Source organism: Antennarius striatus, chromosome 19, assembly GCF_040054535.1.
Source record: "Antennarius striatus isolate MH-2024 chromosome 19, ASM4005453v1, whole genome shotgun sequence".
In the NCBI taxonomy this organism is placed as follows: Eukaryota; Metazoa; Chordata; class Actinopteri; order Lophiiformes; family Antennariidae; genus Antennarius; species Antennarius striatus.
In genome coordinates this window covers 18107501-18126120 of record NC_090794.1, presented here as the reverse complement: position 1 = coordinate 18126120, position 18620 = coordinate 18107501, and the positions used below count along the sequence as shown (strand labels likewise).

The 18620-nt window shown below is 42.6% G+C and overlaps 1 protein-coding gene across 1 annotated transcript in view; it reads left to right on the top strand.

Moving 5' to 3' along the window:
* galnt14 (UDP-N-acetyl-alpha-D-galactosamine:polypeptide N-acetylgalactosaminyltransferase 14 (GalNAc-T14)) overlaps positions 1-18620 on the top strand; it is a 165638-nt gene that overhangs the window by 121375 nt on the left and 25643 nt on the right. The window contains exons 4-8 of the mRNA XM_068342289.1: positions 1951-2018; positions 5335-5400; positions 11340-11461; positions 15507-15594; positions 17736-17820. Of these exons, the coding sequence (XP_068198390.1) occupies positions 1951-2018; positions 5335-5400; positions 11340-11461; positions 15507-15594; positions 17736-17820 (429 nt within the window). The remainder of the gene's footprint in view (positions 1-1950; positions 2019-5334; positions 5401-11339; positions 11462-15506; positions 15595-17735; positions 17821-18620) is intronic.

Here is an 18620-nt window from a genome sequence, read left to right as displayed (position 1 = left end):
TCTAATCCATCCAATAACACAGGTTAAACACGCACAAGACGGTGCGTCACGTTTGATGTGACGTCAGCTGTCTTTGGCGTTTGGACTCCTCTCCTGTTCCCCCATCAGTCTCCGTGCAGCGTTTCCTTTCCTTGCTCCTCCTTTCTGCTTCTTCTCATGGTGGCGTTGCTGCTCCGTCCTCTGCTGTGGGCGTGACCTCAGTGAGGTTCATCAACAGCCTGTTGAGGAGCTGGAAGAGCCGACTCACCCCACAGCAACTGACGTGCTGATAGACTCTTATCTTACAGGCCTTTTAAGCCTGAATGATGCTGATCCTTCCCCGGTGAGAGTTTGTCTCTGTTTTAACGACTCTGTGTTTGACCTGATCAGCCTCAGTGACAGTAACGGGAGAAAAACGTTAAAAAACATGGGGGTTCACCTTGGTGTGGCGCCGGATGTGAGCCCTTCATGGGAGTCTCTACCAGCCACCGTTAACAAAGACGGTTGGAGATCTCCGATGGAGGCTTCCACACGGCGCTGAGGCCGTCAACAGTTTTGTTTCCAGTTTGAATCCAAATGTCAGAAAACTGTCCGTTCTGTTCTCGCAGAGGAACTGTTTTTCACTTCTCCCCAGACTGTTAGAGACTCCACAATCTGTTCCTGGTTTTAGGGAGTATGTTTCTACCGTTCGCTGTTGTTTTAGACAAACAGATGACATTATTAGTTTTAAACGAAGAAAGAATCAAAAAAAGTTTTGGCAGATTCTAAACTTTCTTCTGGGCCAAGAAAAGACGGTGATTTATCTGAGCAGGAGGAGAAGGGTTAAAGGTCTGTCTGACTGCTGAGCAGAACCCACTTTAAGAAGAATGTGTCGAACAAGAATCAGAACCATTTCAACTGTTTCAGAGCGATGAAGGATTCAGACACTTTGACAAACTTGTGTGTCAAAGGTGTCCTATGACTGAACTCGTTCAGTCAGTGGTTGCTTGAATTCACATATATTTTGCTTAAGCTCCTACATTTCATATTACTTTTTTTTTAAATGTGACTTCCTGTTTGCGTGAATCACTTTTGGATTTTGTGTCAACACGACTATCTCGTATTTCAACTTTTAAGAATAAACGTGGTTTTAAAAATCTAAAATCACATCTTCCCTCTCCATCCCTCCCAACTTTCATCTGATTTTTTTTCCATCCTTTAAAACATATTTTCTTTCTTAATTCCTCGTTTTCTTTCTTTCTTCACTCCATCACTGCTCCCTTCGCTTTCAAGGAGCCTATTTCCTCTTTTCCCTCCTTTTTTCAACAATCTCATCCTAGAACATCCAACACCTTCTTGCTCTGAGTATTTTTCGTATTGACTCCTCCATCCCCCAGCCTAACCCTGATCCTGCCTCTCCTTTCTTTTTCTCCTCTATTCTCCTCTTGTCATCTCTCTCTCTGTTCTGTAATATCCCTTCAGGTCATCCCTCTCCCTCCCTTCCCTCCATTTCTCTTCATCCTCTTTTTTCCTGCTTTCTCGTGTCTTTATTCCTCCCCCTTCAGCTGTATGGAAAGGGTATGATGAACACAGGTTACTGAGGAGCAGAAATAATGAAATAAAAAAGAGCGGAAACTGACCCAGAACAAAGCGTTTTTTTTATTTTCTTCCAGTATAAGTTATGAATTTTTTATGTTTCAATCTCCCTCTTTAATGAAATAGTTTGTTAGAGGCGACACATCATACATTTTCATAAAATGAATGTGGGCTGACATTTTCAATATGTTGTTTCATACAGCGTGCAGTGCGTACATAATGAGTTCATGACCGGCTGTGTGTGTGTGTGTGTGTGTGTGTGTGTGTGTGTGTGTGTGTGTGTGTGTGTGTGTGTGTGTGTGTGTGTACACTTTTCACTATATTTCACATACATGTTATTGAACTGTGTGTTTGTGTTTCAACGTATTTGACCCTAATATTTTCTTTCGTCTGCAGCGTCTTGAACAGAACCCCAGTTCATCTCATCCATGAGATCATTCTGGTCGATGACTTCAGTGATGACGGTGAGCACACACACACACACACACACACACACACACACACACACACACACACACACACACACACACACAGAAAAACATTCACTTGCCTGGTTTCTTCCAGGTCAGAGATTAGAGCTACATAACAGGTCAGATTGATGAACGTGTCGGTAGCAGATGTGTCCACAGCTCCAGGATCACAATAAGACCTCCGCTGTGGCTCAAAGAGGAGACGGAGCTGAACATGAATGTCGTCTCACCTGCAGCTGTGTCCAGTATGTCTCCAGGGAGACACCAGGTGAAACAGAGCAGATAAAATAGTTCACTTCAGTGTTTGTAGATTCTCTGTGAGGCTATTTATGTGCCTCTGTGCCTGCCTTCATGTCATCCAATCCAGCAGAGATCTAGACGAGCCATGGGTCACTCCACCAACATGTTCTCTGCACACATGGAAGAATTTCAAGAAACATTTTTAACATTTTCTTACATTAATCCAATAGAAAATATCAGATAAAGAGAGCTGTTGTAACCTCTGGGCATTCTGTGAGCCGTGACATGTTTGACGATGTGAGAATCAAGGCACGAAGTGTTTCTTCCCTCTGTTATGGTCCATCATTGTCCAAATAAAAATTCATTAAAAACTCCATTGCACTAAAGCGCCAAATGTAGATGTCTGACATGAAATGTCTGTTACCATGATTAAGAGGTTTATAAATAAAATGATTGATTGATTGATTGATTGATTGATTGATTGATTGATTGATTGATTGATGCATCGCTCACAAAAAAATATTTCCCCAAATGCCATTGTTTCTTCGTGTTCCTGTAACACTCCCCTTGATTTCAGGTGGTCAGCTGTTACACATTAAGCTGCCTATTTATGAGCTGACCTGACATTTTCAATAGTAACCTCTTTGTTTTAGGTGTCAGTCAAATTAGAGAAATAATGACCAATGTTTGGAAGACAGATGCTCAAAATACCTGAAGAAATGTCCTCTTTGTTTCTCTAGTATGTAACCCTGTCAGTTGTTCCTGATTTCATCCTGCCAGCTCTGTGTGCCTATGTCTGAATGGATTAGGTGGGTGAGTGGGTGCATTGATACTGCTATTACTGATGGGTCATCAGTATTCCCAGTAGTTCATAAAATATGGAACAAAGATAATGTCCTCTACTGTTGGGTGAAAAGGATGATCTGGTCAGCATCCACTGTTCTCATGTGAAAACAGCTTAATTATGCATCAGTTTCTCCATCGTTATTCAAATGTATATTATGTTTACATGACTTTTATATTATGTATTTATTTATTTAAAGCTTAGCAACATACATGTCCAGAGAGATTTTATTTTATTAGAGATGCATGAAGGTGCTGCAGTAAATTATAGTGTATATATACCTTTACTTCTGTAGATTTGCTGCTTAATTAAGTCACTGATGTCAAAATTATCCTGATTATCTGTAGTTTTCATATTTATTGTTCTCTTACTAGAAAATATATCGTTGTCTGTATCTGCAAAACCATGTCTGCAATTTGGTTTCTATGAGAGTACAGCCTCTTTAACCTACAACAGGAAACCCCATCCCAGCTGTCAGTGGAGCAGCAGCTCTCAGTGAAATCATCTCATCAGTTGGTCCATGACCACTGGTTGATCAAACATTAACTTGTCCGACCAAACATCAGGTCTAAATGTTAGTAAGTTATTCATTCGGTCGAGGCGGATGGCCGCCCAAAAGACTCTGGGTCCTGCCCGGAGTTTCTTCCTCAACGAGGGAGTTTTTCCCCGCCACTGTCGCTGATGCTCTGGAGGGTTCAGTTGGGTTTCTGTGTCTGTTAAAGCGCTTTGAAATGTCTGCTGCCATGATTAAGCGCTATATAAATAAAACTTGATTGATTGATGATTGATCGTCTTAAACCAGATGACAGTAATCATCTTGTCTTCAGCCCTTCAGTCTTGCTGTGAAGTAACAGCCACCATGCTGCCAGTATTACTAACTATCAGTGATATTTTCTGTATGTTTGAGGATTCATCTTTACTCCACTTGGTCCAATTACAAAAAGTGATTCTGAAAAGGAACTGGATCAGAACTGAAAGCCAATATATCATTTTCAGTCTTGATCTGGAACAAATGAACCACATCATCAATTGAAGGAAACCATGAATGTCATATTGGGCGTTCCCTTCACACCAGTTGAAGGCATGGCTGTCTGGACACATTTTACAGCCTTTTGATCATCCTCTGTTCTCATCTCGGTCCCGTTTTCCCTTCACCATGAGTCTTCTTTTTTTGTTGATGGTGAGGCTCAAACATGAAGAGACACAAAACGAAGCTAAAAATTTCCTGTACAGCCGAGCAAGAAAATATAAAAGCCAATTACTCAAGTAAGAGAAAAACAACTTTTGACAGCATGCCCTTTGAAACTGGCTGATTCCCCGCAGTTTTTCTAACTTCCTATTTTCAAAGACACCTGCTGAGTCAACCTGTCATCAATTCAGGACAGATGGTGTTTCATGAACCTGTGCAGATGGGAAAATGTCACTGATGAAGGTTAAATTGTCCCACATAGAAATAAAGTTAAAGATAAATACATACTGTACATACATTCATAGATGCACACACACACATACACATACTTATATGTATATTTATACATACACACATCATCAGCCATCAGAACAGAGGTTAAATTTGAGCTTCCACTCTCCTCAAAAATGGCGAAACGGAAGTTGGATGCTGAGAACAGTGGGTTTCAAGCCTGAGTACATGTTCACTCAGAAAATAAAATATTGTTTTGTTCATGTAATAATATACGCTCTTGGTTCCGTTGGCTATGTGCAATCATTTCAATAAGTTTTAATAAAGATTGAACCAGACCTTCTGTTCTCCACTTTATGCCAACATGTTCCAGTGGCCCCCCAGGCCACCCTCATCTTGAGCTCGTTGTAACAGTCAGAGGTTATTTCTCCAGTCATGCTGCAGGAAAAATACACAACTTAAACATCATCACCTAAATTGGGATGGATATTTGTATATCTCCACTTACTCCTCTCTTTTTTCCATTTTGACAGTTTCATCCAGTGTTTCTTTTTATTACAGCTAAAATTTATTTTTAAAATAATATATATAACTACAATTCAAAAATTCAGCAGGGAGCACACAGTCAGCTGGACTGCAACTAAACAAATGTCTGAGCTGTCAAACTGGAAACTGAATTGCTGCATGAGGTTGTCAAGCAGCAGCCAATTTCTCTCCAAAGTCACCAAAGGTCGAATTGCATTACTCAACATTCTGTTCACTTCTTTTATTTTTCACTGTTCATTTGAATCTCTTCTTTTTTTCAGAAAGTGACTGCCAGCTTCTCACCAAACTTCCCAAAGTCAAATGTATACGCAACAAAAAGAGAGAAGGTATTCAACAGACTTTGTGTGTGTGTGTGTGCGTGTGTGTGTGTGTGTGTGTGTGCGTGCGTGCGTGCGTGCGTGCGTGCGTGCGTGCGTGTCTGTGTGTGTGCGTGCGTGCGTGCGTGTGTGTCTAAGCTTGTTTTGTTTGTTTTTACGTTTGCAGATGTGGATTTGCTTGTTTCTGTTGTTTTTTTGTTTCCTGTTTTCCTCACAGGAGAAAATAGGAATGATTCTAAAGAAAAATATTCAATATTTTGGTCAGAACTGGTTGTACCTAGTCCTGTGGATGTACAGTTCAGAAGACTGGGCACTCAACCCAAATAAGCTCTGGCATGCAGAGGAAATGTAGCTGACATATCTTTTATTTACTGAAATACCACAAATTCAAAGCCAGACTGCATCCTTCACTTAAACTCCACAAATATATATTTAAATGTAGCAGAATTCTACATGGAAAAATCGTATGACAACCATTAATGATTTATACCATAGGTATACTAAATATGGATGTTAACGCAGTGAATCATGGCTATGCTTATCATTTTTCTGTGTAATCCATTTGAAGCTGCCTCCATGCTCTTAAATACACAAAATTATGGAAATAACTAAATTAACATGACAACTTGATGGGTCCTGAGCACGTTATGAATACGTGCATCCTGGACATGAGTTTCAAGGAGGTGAAGCTGCTATTTACTTCACAGGACTCACAGAAATAGTATTTAATGAAACGTATTGATGGTTGAACCTGTACCCATATTCCATGCATGGAACATCAACACTATGTAGAGACGTCTGACACCCAGCATTATGTTACCTTAAAGAAAGTGACATATACAGTATGTGTGTGTTTGTGTGTGTGTGTGTACATATATATATATATATATATATATATATATATATATATATATATATATATATATATATATATATATATATATATGCAGTTTCTCAGAGAAGACAGGAAGTCAAATAAATCCTATACTGCAATATTTTGATATTTTCTAAACAGTAAAAAAAAACTAGCATGTAGTTCTAAATTGTGTGTTAATTCAATGTGACACACTCTATCCTCATACTGATTCTAGTCCTACTAACCCAGCATTCATACAAGAGCACATTCAGTCAAAACCAACAGAAAAGCGCTCTTTTAGAAGAAGACATTTGAAGCCATGTCAGGTAATATATTAGGCTGTCACATTTCAACCTGCTATTAAATCAAGAGGTGCAAGAAAAGTCAGCTGGAGCAGCTTTATGTTGGTTGAAGATGTTTCACCTCTCATCCAAAAGGATTCTTCGGTTCTGACTGACTGGTAGAGTCCAGATACTTAAAATCCTGTTGGAGCGGAAAACAAACAAAGGGCCAAACCCACCAAGAAAATGAGGTTCATGCTGCAGGTGAATGACAGATGGCGTCGTAATCCTGCTCTTCTGTTCAGAGATGGTTTCTCCAGTTTGGCAAAAATGACTTCTTGAACTCCTCTCAGACCAGCTGTCTTCCCTGATAAAACCTGGACAATGCTGTCCTCAAAGCGGTGTCCTGTGTCTTTCTGTGTCAGGTGGACTGCTGAGTTTAGTCCTGGGGAGTTGGCTCTCCTGTGTCCTGTGGAGCCTTATGGTTGTTGGTTCTCACTGCATTCCTCACTAAACATCGGACACTACATTGATCTGTTTGTGTTGTGGTTTTGTCCTCAGACCTTCCTTAACGTGTTCCTGGGTTTGAAGTGTCTGCAAACCTTGTGGTTGATGAAAGTTTTCTGAAACAGCAGTAATGTAGGGGATGACAATGGGTTTCTGTTTGCCCCCCCCCCACACTGTTCACTGTTGAATTTGTTTGGGTTTTGTGGTCTTGACAAAATCCCGCTTTGGATAGAGTATTCAGTTCCGTAGATGCATGGAGTGGCTGCCCCGGGGTAGAGCTGGTTGTAAAGGGGTCGGTCGATGACTCTCTGGTCCTCCAGAAGCTGTTGAAGGTTTAAAGGTTTTCTTTTTGTAACTGCTGGTGGCATCACACCTCACCACCCAGGAAAGGACCAACACGTTCAAAACAGACCCAAAACATCACCATCTTACCCACCGACCAGGGTAGGTGCACAGTGGACCTGAACCCACCCAACTACCACATCACGGGGACTGGTCTGCTCAGTGACTCAGCTACTTACGAGACCCCAAAATGGGACCCCACCAGTAGTTACAGCATTATCTGGACTGTCTACCAGTTGGTTAGAACTGAAGAAGCGTTTTGGATGAGAGGTGAAACATCTTCAACCAACGTAAAGCAAATCCAGTTGATTCTTTGCGGCTCCTTTTGGTTTCCCCTGACCTGGATGACTGAGAACCTGCACCTTGTTATTATGTTAGAAGTGTTTCCACTATGAATGAGGACTAAAGCTCAATGCCCCCAAACCCGTCTTCACCAGCATCAGCTTCTCTAGATGATTCAAACTGTGTCTTGAAGCACCTCAGAGCCTCTTTTCATCCTGTATAGAATCAGTGTGTGGAAACAGACCATGGAAACAACTTCTACAGTCCCTGTTTGTGACTCGCTGTGGATATTTGAACTGAAACAGTTTCAAAACTATCAGAAACATGACCCCTGCTTCACGAATACATCTGTGGTGTGACATCTTTCTTTAACCCATCCCACAAGTCCTGATTTGTTTCCCATGTTTCATCTTTTGTTTCACTTTGTTCCCTTTGTCTCCTAACTCTGCCAGTATCTCTGCAATAACACACACACACACACACACACACACACACACACACACACACACACACTTACACACACACACATAGGCAGGGTTAATCAGTTTGGCTAGTTAATAGTTTCTGCCCTCAGGCGTTGTGGTTAAATTGTGTTTTAACGCCCATTAAAATAAGGCAGGCTGGTCCTGTACGTCCTGATGAAGCACACACACGCTTTAGTGCTTGTTTGCCCCGGAGCACTCTGGTAGACACCAGTCATTCTCCATCCTTTACCCCAACATCACCCGAACCTGATCCTGATCTTCAGTTTAACCAAATAAATTCCTGCGTTCCTTTATTTGTTCTATTGATGTGTTCTATGTCGTATTTGTCCCAATGACTGAAAGACTTTAAAGGAGTCACACCCTCCAATCCTGACTGGTCCAGGGCGTGTGGGAGCCTCTCCCAGCGAGAGGCGGGGGGGAGGTGGGGGAGAGGTGGGGGAGACTGTGTGCACTTTGAAGTCACATGAAAGACAGACAACCACTCACACACACACACACACACACACACACACACACACACACACACACACACACCTGGAGGACACACACACACACACACCTGCGATCAGTCTACCTAATCTGCATGTTTCTGGAGGTGGGAGGACGTCGGAGAACCCGGAGAGAACCCACGCAGACACGAGGAGAACATACACTCCACACAGAGTGGGACTCGAACCCGGAGCTGTCTCACGTTACCCACTGTGCCCCCGCCTTCGTTTCCATTAACTTTTAATGCTACCTTCTCCTCATGACAGTTCACATCTGTTTTTCTATGGTTCTTTTCTTTTGTTTTGTTGACCTATGCTCAGCCTCCTCATGTCAAATTAAAATAGTGTGTCCAAATATTTGACACACTGGACAGCAATCAATGTTTTTTGTGATTTCCCAAAATGGAGAGTCCATCATGACTCATTTCATCCTCATAGAGCGTCCATCCATTGTTTGTAACCACGCGGCGTTTCAGAGAGGTGGGGGTTCACCGTTCCCACACAGAGAAAGACAAGCACCCACAGGGAAACCTCCAGAGAACATGCTAGCTGAACACAGAGAAGCCCCAGGCTGCTATCATGCTAACCACCACACACACTCACAAACATCACGTGCTTGAGTGTGTTAAATACAACTGTTGTTATACATCTGCCAGTGTGTGTTGTTGTATTTGGGTCCAGTTGTGTCTTTTTAGTGTGTGTTTGTGTGAGTGGAGGTGAGGGTCTGTGTGTGTTTCTATCTGTCCGTCTGGCTGTCCACCCATCCAGAAAATAAAGCCTCATTGAGGGTGAAATAGGATTTGTAATTGGCTGAGCAGCCCTGACTGAGCAGCCCTGTTGTCCAGAGCCACAGAGGAACACACAGCACCCCTGGACACTCACGCTAACACGGACACAGCACAGCACACGCAGTCCTGCACATGTGTGCACGCTCCTTCCAACATAGAATCACACACACACACACACACACACACACACACACACACACACACACACACACACACACAGCGTCACCACGTCAGGGAGTATTGGTTGGACCATTTAGTCCAAATAGAAGAGAACATCAGGGAGACCTCCCTAACAGGACCATTAAAACACACACACACACACACACACACACACACACACACACACAAAATCTGTCTCCCTCCTTCAGACAGCACACATGCCGTCAGCAGACACTCACAGTTTCACCATCAGGTCTTAACGAACTCCTTTCTTCATCTCCCACCAGTCCGTCCTTAGCGTGTACACGTGTAGAGGGACATGTGTGTTCAGAGCGGTCATGTCTGACAGGGCCCTTAAGAGCCCTGCATTGATTTTCCTCTTTGCTGACTGACAAAGACAGCAAAGCAAGAGTAGAAGAGAGATAGTGGATGTCAGGAGGTGGGGCGAGGCAGCGACAACACCCCACTTAAGACTGGTGCCCCCTCCCTCACAAGAGTTTTGTGTCCGCCTGCTGCTTCCAGGCTGTTTGTACGTCTGTGTCAGTGTGTGTGGTAGAAGGTGTGTGTGTGTGTGTGTGTGTGTGTGTGTGTGTGTGTGTGTGTGTGTGTGTGTGTGTGTGTGTGTGTGTGTGTGTGTGTGTGTGTGTGTGTGTGTGTGTGTGTGTGTGTGTGTGTGTGTGTGTGTGAATGAATTGATAGCCTCAGCAAGTGAGCGTGAAAGTTGAATATATACTGTCTTATCCGATCTGCCGCCCTGAAAAGAATCCATTTCAGAAGGCAAAGTGGGGGATTTCAATTTAGCAGCGAGCGTTTTCTGATGGCTGAAAGAAGCTGCATCTCAGTATCAACCGTATCCCAGTGCAGACCTGTGGATTCTGTACATTTTGGTTAGAGAGCCGTTATAAATGTATGCATGCAGGCAACTCCACTGAGAAGAAGAGTCACTGAGAACGTTAACGTGATTATTTGTCTGACGCCAGTTGTGCTGCTTTACTTAAGTGGAGTACAGTGTGACAATATTCTAACGTACAGTACTAATGTATCAGTCATCTTACGTCCAGCAGTTTAACCTAACATTCTAGCTAGTTTATATTTGTTGTATCAATTAATCCAATTCATCAGTACTATAGGATCATGTGTGTGCAACATGCCATGTGTTCATCATACTATGGGAGCCGTGTAGTAACTCTAAAATGTTAACTATTTGTGACTTCTGAAAAACACTTTTTCAGCTTTATGACATGTTTGTGTTTTCCTGAACACCTGAGAACAATCTGTGGTATTTAAAGGTTGGAGAACGTAGGAGCATAAATGGAGTACAGTATTGTGTAACCACTGTGTTTTCATTGCCTTGAAATGATGCTTTTGAATCCACAGAGGCAGGATGTCCCTTCTTTAAACGTCTGCCCTGCTCCAGTCATGTTTCTAGTCCCCCAGGACAAACCCACGCAGTCCTGGCTGTGCATCCAGGTGTCAGAGACGACACTCAATCCTATACAATCGGCTGTTAATGCCTTAAAACTCTGTTTACCCTGGAAATCACTCTGTGGACAGACCATCATATCTGACACAGAATGTCAGTACAGTTGTTACCATAGTGACTGCAGTTGTTTACAACCTATTGTTGACTTTGTTTTTAATGCAAACTGGTATCGAAGTGTCTGAAGTATTGTCAAACAACACACACACACACACACACACACACACACACACACACACACACACACACACACACACATACACATGTGTTTGTGCATCAGGTCTGATTCGGTCCAGAGTGTGGGGGGCCGATGCTGCGAGGGCCGGGGTCTTCACCTTCCTGGACAGCCACTGTGAGGTCAACAAGGACTGGCTGCCCCCCCTGCTGCAGAGGATCAAGCAGGTGTGTGTGTGTGTGTGTGTGTGTGTGTGTGTGTGTGTGTGTGTGTGTGTGTGTGTGTGTGTGTGTGTGTGTGTGTGTGTGTGTGTGTGTGTGTGTGTGTGTGTGTGTGTGTGTGTGTGTGTGATGTGAAATTGTGCCAGTGGAAAAAATTGCCGTCTGATTGCGTTTGGAGGAGAAAGTGCTGCTTCATCTCCACTCTGCTCTCCTCTTTGTTGCTCCTCTTCATCCTCCACCTCCTCCTTTTCTTCTTTTCATGTCTCTTTTTACGGCTTGTTGGTTCATCCTCCCTTTTCTCACCTCTCCTCCCTCTTTCTCTGTCCTCTAATATTTGCCATCCTATTCTATCTTAATGCCTCCTCCTTTTGCCCTTCACCTTCTTCCCTTTCTCCTCACAGCCTTTCTCTTTATCTTTCTTCTCACTTTTCTCTCCTGTCTGTTTTTTTAATCATTTGTATCATCTAACCTTTTATCTCCATCCTTCACCCCTCTCTTCTTCTACACTTAATTTCTTCTCTCGTCCTCCTTCCTTTTACCCGGTAATCTTCTTCGACAGCCCTCTCCTCCTTGTGCCATTTCTTGTCACGGTGTTGTCTTTCCTTCACGTCCTCTTGTCCCCCTTTTCTCTCCCCTCTTCTCCCACTCCCCTGATCTCTTGATGGCTACGCTAAAAAACATTTCCTCCTATATTTCATTTTTATTTTTCCTTGTTACACACCCTTTCATCCATTTTTATAATTTTTTTGACCACTCTCCTGAAGTGTGTTTTTCTTTTTCCCTTTCCATTTCCCTCTGTTCACCTCTCCATTTGTGTCTCTTCACATTTATTGTTCTTCACACACTCTTCCTCTTCTCCTTCACCTCCTTTCACCATTATCTTTTTTTAACTACTGTCAGACTGCTGTCCTCTCCCCTCCTCTGTGCTAGCTGTTATTTTCCTTTCTTAACTCATCATCCCCTCTTGTCAAATCTCCTCACATCATCTCCACCGTTCTCCTCCTCCTTCTTTCTCTCTTCTCATGTTCCTCCCTTTTCCGACACTTCCTCTCATTCCTCACCCACCGTCACATTTTCTATTGCTCCCACCTCCTGCTCATTTCCTCTCTTAGATCCATCTATCTCCTCCCTCACTTCTCTTTAGTCTTCCTCCCACCTTTTCTTTCCCTTATTGCAGGATTTGACTCCTTTCCACTTTCTAACTCCTTCTTCTCCTCTCTCTCTTGATGTCTCCTCTGCACCAGATCAACAGATGTGTTTGCTGATATTAAAGACCTTTGATCCCCATTGAGCAGTGATCAATAGAAAAACCACCACAGTCAGCAGTCGTGTGTGTGTGTGTGTGTGTGTGTGTGTGTGTGTGTGTGTGTGTGTGTGTGTGTGTGTGTGTGTGTGTGTGTGTGTGTGTGTGTGTGTGTGTGTGTGTGTGTGTGTGTGTGTGTGAGTGTGTGTGTGTGTGTGTGTGTGTGCAGGAGAGTCATCCATCACTGTCTGTCTTGTCACTTTATAGTCATATATTTAGATTTAAATGTATGAGATATCGATCCCTGTGAACACGCAGCACAGCCTCACAGACCACCGTACAGTTCTGTTCCCTCACAATAACTACCTGTCTCTGATGGAGTGCTATTTATCACGGTTTCTGTGATGCTTTCAAAGCACTTGATGTTGACAATTCATAACATTTTAAATCATTCAAATCAAGTCTTCGTTGTTTTAATTTGAGAGAAGATTGAGTCAAGGTGAGAAAACCAGTTTTCCCATTTACCTCTTACTTGCTGCTGATTTTTCTGCACAGTAATATTCTTTCAATTTTTGCTATCATGGACAACAAGGAGTGTATCTATGGAGACAGTCCTATGAATGCACCAGGTTAGGCTCTCTTGCTAATTTTTTTTCCACAATTGTAAACGTGAAACACCCCCAAAATAAAGAACACCTGAACAGTGTAAGAACAGATAAAACAGGACACAAATACATAAAACGGGAAGCAAAGCTGTCTGAATACTGAAATAAATAAACAGGTCCAGTGCTCAGGAAGGGCAGCCGGCGTTATACCGGCTGGATAGCCTCTGATTATTGTTCTATTGTAGTTATACTGGAGCGTGTTCAGGAAAGAACTTGTAGGACATACACGTGACGCATGATGATGATGATGGTGATGATAATAATGATGATGATGATGAAGAATGTTTTGGAGTGGTGATCCGTTTCCCTCTGGGCTTAGTCGTCAAATCTTTTGAGGTCAGTTGGAAAAAAAAAAAATAATGACTGAAATTAACGAACTGCTCCCCACCGATTTGAGCATAACACTCATCCAATTACAACAGTAATGTCATGAATGCATCACTTGGAGTGCTGCACAGTGTCATTACTGTAACAGCCATTAAGGCAGACGCGCTGATTTGTAATGTAGCTGCAGTTGTAGAGGGATGCAGCCTGCGTCCCCTTCCTCTGACCCCACACCTAATGGTCCGGAACCGCTCCACCTGCTCCTCCATATCACTGGCTGGAGATGCATCCAGCCATTTGGCCAAACTAATAGAGGGAGAGGCCATGATTTGTCTGGCATGCCTTTGTGCACGTATGATTGAGTGCTTCGTACCTCTAAAGAGCACATCTTTCCATCGTTGCAAAAATTTGAGACAGATCAAGTGTAGACATTTTGCTAGTGCTCACTTTTTAAAGGTTTAAACACCCTTTTTATGAGCTAAAGAGGCAATAACTAAGCCAAATCCATAAGAGCCTTGTGAGGTTATGGGTGATTAAACAGGGACGAGTGGTATGGACAAAATCACGTCATTTCTTTCCACTTTTTTGAGTTTTATAGACATGTTGTGAGTCATTATCAGGGTGTAAATTGAAGTTTTTAGAATGAGCAGTGTTTTGTTAATATAATATAAGTCTCACACCAAAATTGTCCCACTTAATCATTACTTATAACCTACTAGAATTTTGTGAAGGGTCTGAGTGCAATACCAGTAACACGGAGTCTGAGGGCAGGACTCTAACGATCCTGAGCTCAGATCCAGGACGAAGCATCTGGTCTCCAATTGCTGAGGAGACAGAGCCAACTTTTTATGTAGAAATCCCACTTATGCTGCCTGTAATTGTGTTTTAGTGTACATAAATATAAAAATTAATGAGACCTGGATCTCTCTATCCTGCTGATATGGTTTGATTTATTAAATGTCAATTTTCACAGACAATAATAGCCAAATAAAACCACAGTTTTACTTGTATGGCCTAAAGAAAACATGAGAATTTTTTTTTAAATTTCTGGACACTGAAATGAAATAAATCTTTCTTTGTTTATAGAACTTACAGAAGAGTTAAGAACCTGTGAACCTTTTTATTATTATTTATACAGATCTTTCAGAAGTTGTAATTCAAAGTGCTCTTATAATCATTCTATTTTTCAGTGATAATAAAACTATAGAACTAATTGAGCAAAAACAGGTACATGAGGCAAACTGAGGAGCTGAGCCATCAGTAAACAAAAGTCAATCATCTCCAAAGTGGAGCAACACAGAGAACAGTCTGAGGTCAGGACCAGGAACATCACAGCATAACATCGTGTCAAAGAATGTGATATACCATCTAACACTTCTGATCACCTGGTAACGATCCACAGTTTAAAACCTACCCACCTTGTTTGATGTTATCAGAGAGTGTTGTTAAGGTGGATGTGTAATCCTCCACATGGAGGTGAACAGAGCTGGAGGTCAGCCTCACCTTCCTAAACTGAGCTGTGTGCATAATTGGTTCCAAATGGGTGGAATTCCATCTAATGTGGTGCAGAATAATGACCTTGGAATACATCTGTTCCATGTGTATACACACTCATGCACTCAAATTGAAGTGAAATAATTAATTGCAAAAGAATTTCATGATCTGCACAAGTGAACACATTGATGGTCTGGGTCGACTTTGCTTCCATCCATTCTCTGTGTGCTGTTCTCCTCCGTCAGGATTCATGACTACTGTCTCTTCTGTTGTGTTCTGTTTAATTTCTGTCCCTAAACCAGCATGATTGTGTTTGTATGTCCAGGACCCCACCCGTGTGGTCAGCCCAGTCATCGACATCATCAACATGGATACCTTTGCTTACGTGGCAGCCTCAGCTGATCTACGTGGAGGTATGACAATGTTCCTGCCGGTGTAAAGAATTGAAATGTCTTGTGGTTCCAGGCTTCCACTGATGATGTTAAATCTGCTCAGTGAAAACTGTTCAAATTCAAATCAACTTAGAGATCGATGAAAAAGATGTTTGGTACAACAGTCTCTTCCTGGAGTAAATGACAGTTTATGCTCCTTGGTGTCGTTTCTGGAACTCACTTCATTTAAAGGTTTTCTTCACACAACTAAAATGTGATAACTAGGAAACCAATGATAGCTGTTAAACTGGATCATAGAGTGTAGAGCAGAGAACCTGAGGAAAGCCTTTCTTTTTAATTACACAAGATTCAGCAGTTAAAGAGGAGCTGAAACGAAATGGCCTGATAATGGATCAGAACCACTCTGTGTCGAGTGTTGTTTTCCTGAACGCGGCGTGTTCTCAGGGCTTCCTGGTCCTCCTCTCTGTCCATTTGCCGTTCTGCTTCAGCTTTGCTCGGGAGCTGGATATGCCAATCAATGTTGGCAACAGCCATGACGCTATACATTTGTCCCTGATCCGTGCACACACACACACACACACACACACACGCACACGCATTCAGAATCAATCATGGTAGTTTGGTTCAGAAAGGACACTCATCGATCGATGACGCTTCCTCTTGTAACGTAAAGAAAATGGTTATAAGATGGACGTCAGCTGACCCAGAGACACACAGGCACACCAATATTAATGCTGATGAGCGCAGACACACGTGATGGGAGTACTGCAGCAGCAACTATTTGGAATGCTTTACAGGATTGTTAATAAATTACATTTCTGCATTAAATCAAATTAACGCATAAGCAAAATGTTTGCCTTGCAGTAATCTTTTTTCTTTAATTAAACACCAATCAATGGTAACGTTATGACCACCTCCCTAGTGTGATGTAGATCCCCTTTACTGCTAGAACAGCCCTGACCCTTCATGACCTGGAGTCCGCCGGCCTCTGAACGCGTGCTGTATGTCCTGTTGTGAGGGGGGTCCTCCCTCACACCCCACAGATGCTCGATTGTATTGAGGTGTGAAAAATCCAAGTCAACGCCTCAAACTTATTATTTGATCCATTTTTTGCTTTGTGGCAGGTACATTATCCTGCTGATAGAAGCCAGTGCCATTGGGGAATGCCATTCCCTTGTTTCCATTGTCTACTAGAATGCCTGGGTATGTGGTGTGTGTTAACCTAACATCCTTACGGGTGTCAGGACACAGGGTTTCCCAGCAGGACATCTCCACAGGCACCACCCTGCCTCTGTTGGCTCTACTTCTCCCCACAGTGTAACCTGGTGCGTTCCCCAGAAAAGAGAAACACTTGCAACCGGCCATCCAGTGATTCAGTGAAACCGACTCCTCCTTAGATCCGTGGTCCAGTTCTGATGCCCACATATCTAGTGTTGGTGCTTTTGACAGTGGACCAGGATCAGCAGGGGACCCTGAATGCTCTGTGACTATGCCATCTACATTCTGACTTCTGTCTGTCAGAACCAACATTAACTTCTTCAGCTGCAGTAGCTTTTCTGTTGTATTGACCAGAGGTCAGCCTTTCCTCCCTTCATGCATCAGTGAACCTTGTCCAAACGGGACTCTGGTGCTGGTTCACCTCTTTTCCTTCCTTGGACCACTGTTGACAGACAGTGACCCCTGCAGACTGGGAACGCCCCACAAGAGCTGCAGCTTTGAACACATTGGTCCCATCGTCCAGACATCACAATCTGACCCTGACCAGATTTCTTATTCTTGTCCATTTTTCCTGCATCTGTCACATTAACTTTTTGGGAAAAAATGTTCTCTTGCTTCTAAATGTGTCCCACTCACTAATAAGTGCTGTGATAAAGAGATAATGGGTCTATTCCCTTCACCTGTCAGTGGTCATAATGTTATGACTGATCAGTGCATAAAGTTAAGGGTAACTACACAGAAACAGAGGAAGTTATTGTCCATGAACAGAATGAATTTTAAAGGTGTTTTCATGTCTAAACATTTCATTTGTTCCACCTGACTCATTATTATGGTATTCACTACTGCCCTCCTCCAATGGACACATGTCTTTTGAAGTAGTTAATTGTTGGTAGAGTACAGAATGTATCAACAGTGAAGTGTTGATGTGTGTGATTTTGTCTCAGGCTTTGACTGGAGTCTCCATTTCAAGTGGGAGCAACTGTCACCTGAACAGAGAGCTCGTCGCACAGACCCAACCCAGCCAATCAAGTAACACACACACACACACACACACACACACACACACACACACACACACACACAATGTAATGCCAAGTGTTTGAATCTGATGCAGCACCTGCAATTCAGTCCAGTTAGAAATGTTGTAACACTAGCAGATCATACAGGAGTCTCATTCACTCCCCATGGATGTGTTTGTGTAGGGGCAATAGTGAGTGACTGGGATGTCATTTTTTATTTATTTTATTTAGTCAGATTATTTTTTTCTTCCCAGACATGTCATTACAGCAGACTTCACTTTCATCAGTGTTGGATCAACAACATCCGAACAGAAAAGGAAAAGTGTTGACGGGTAGAAGCCATTGTCTCCTAAGGTTCCCGTCCCCTGAATCAACAGCATCTCTCTCATTACAGCACAGCATCAACCAGATCCATACTTTACAAATCACATTTAATTTATTTCATTTTGCTACATTGTTGTTTTGAATCGTCCATTCAGTCCAATACACGTGTGTGTTTGCACACGTCTCCATCAGTTCACCGTGTTGTTTGCTGCACTGAGGTCACACTGATATTTTTCCATAGGCATGACACATGTAGTTAAACTACAGTCACAGATGGGTTTGGTAGCTTTGTGCTGGTCAGTGCTAATAGAACAGGTAGGAAGTTCCTCCTGTGTTACAGAAAAGATAAAAACCTTCATCCTGATGAATTGCGTGGTTTCTACTCATGGATTCTGCCTGCTCTTCGAGCAAATTTCTAAATAATTATCTTGCGTCCACTCCATAATTTAATGTTTTTTTGTCTTCAATAGGTTTAACTATTGTTAC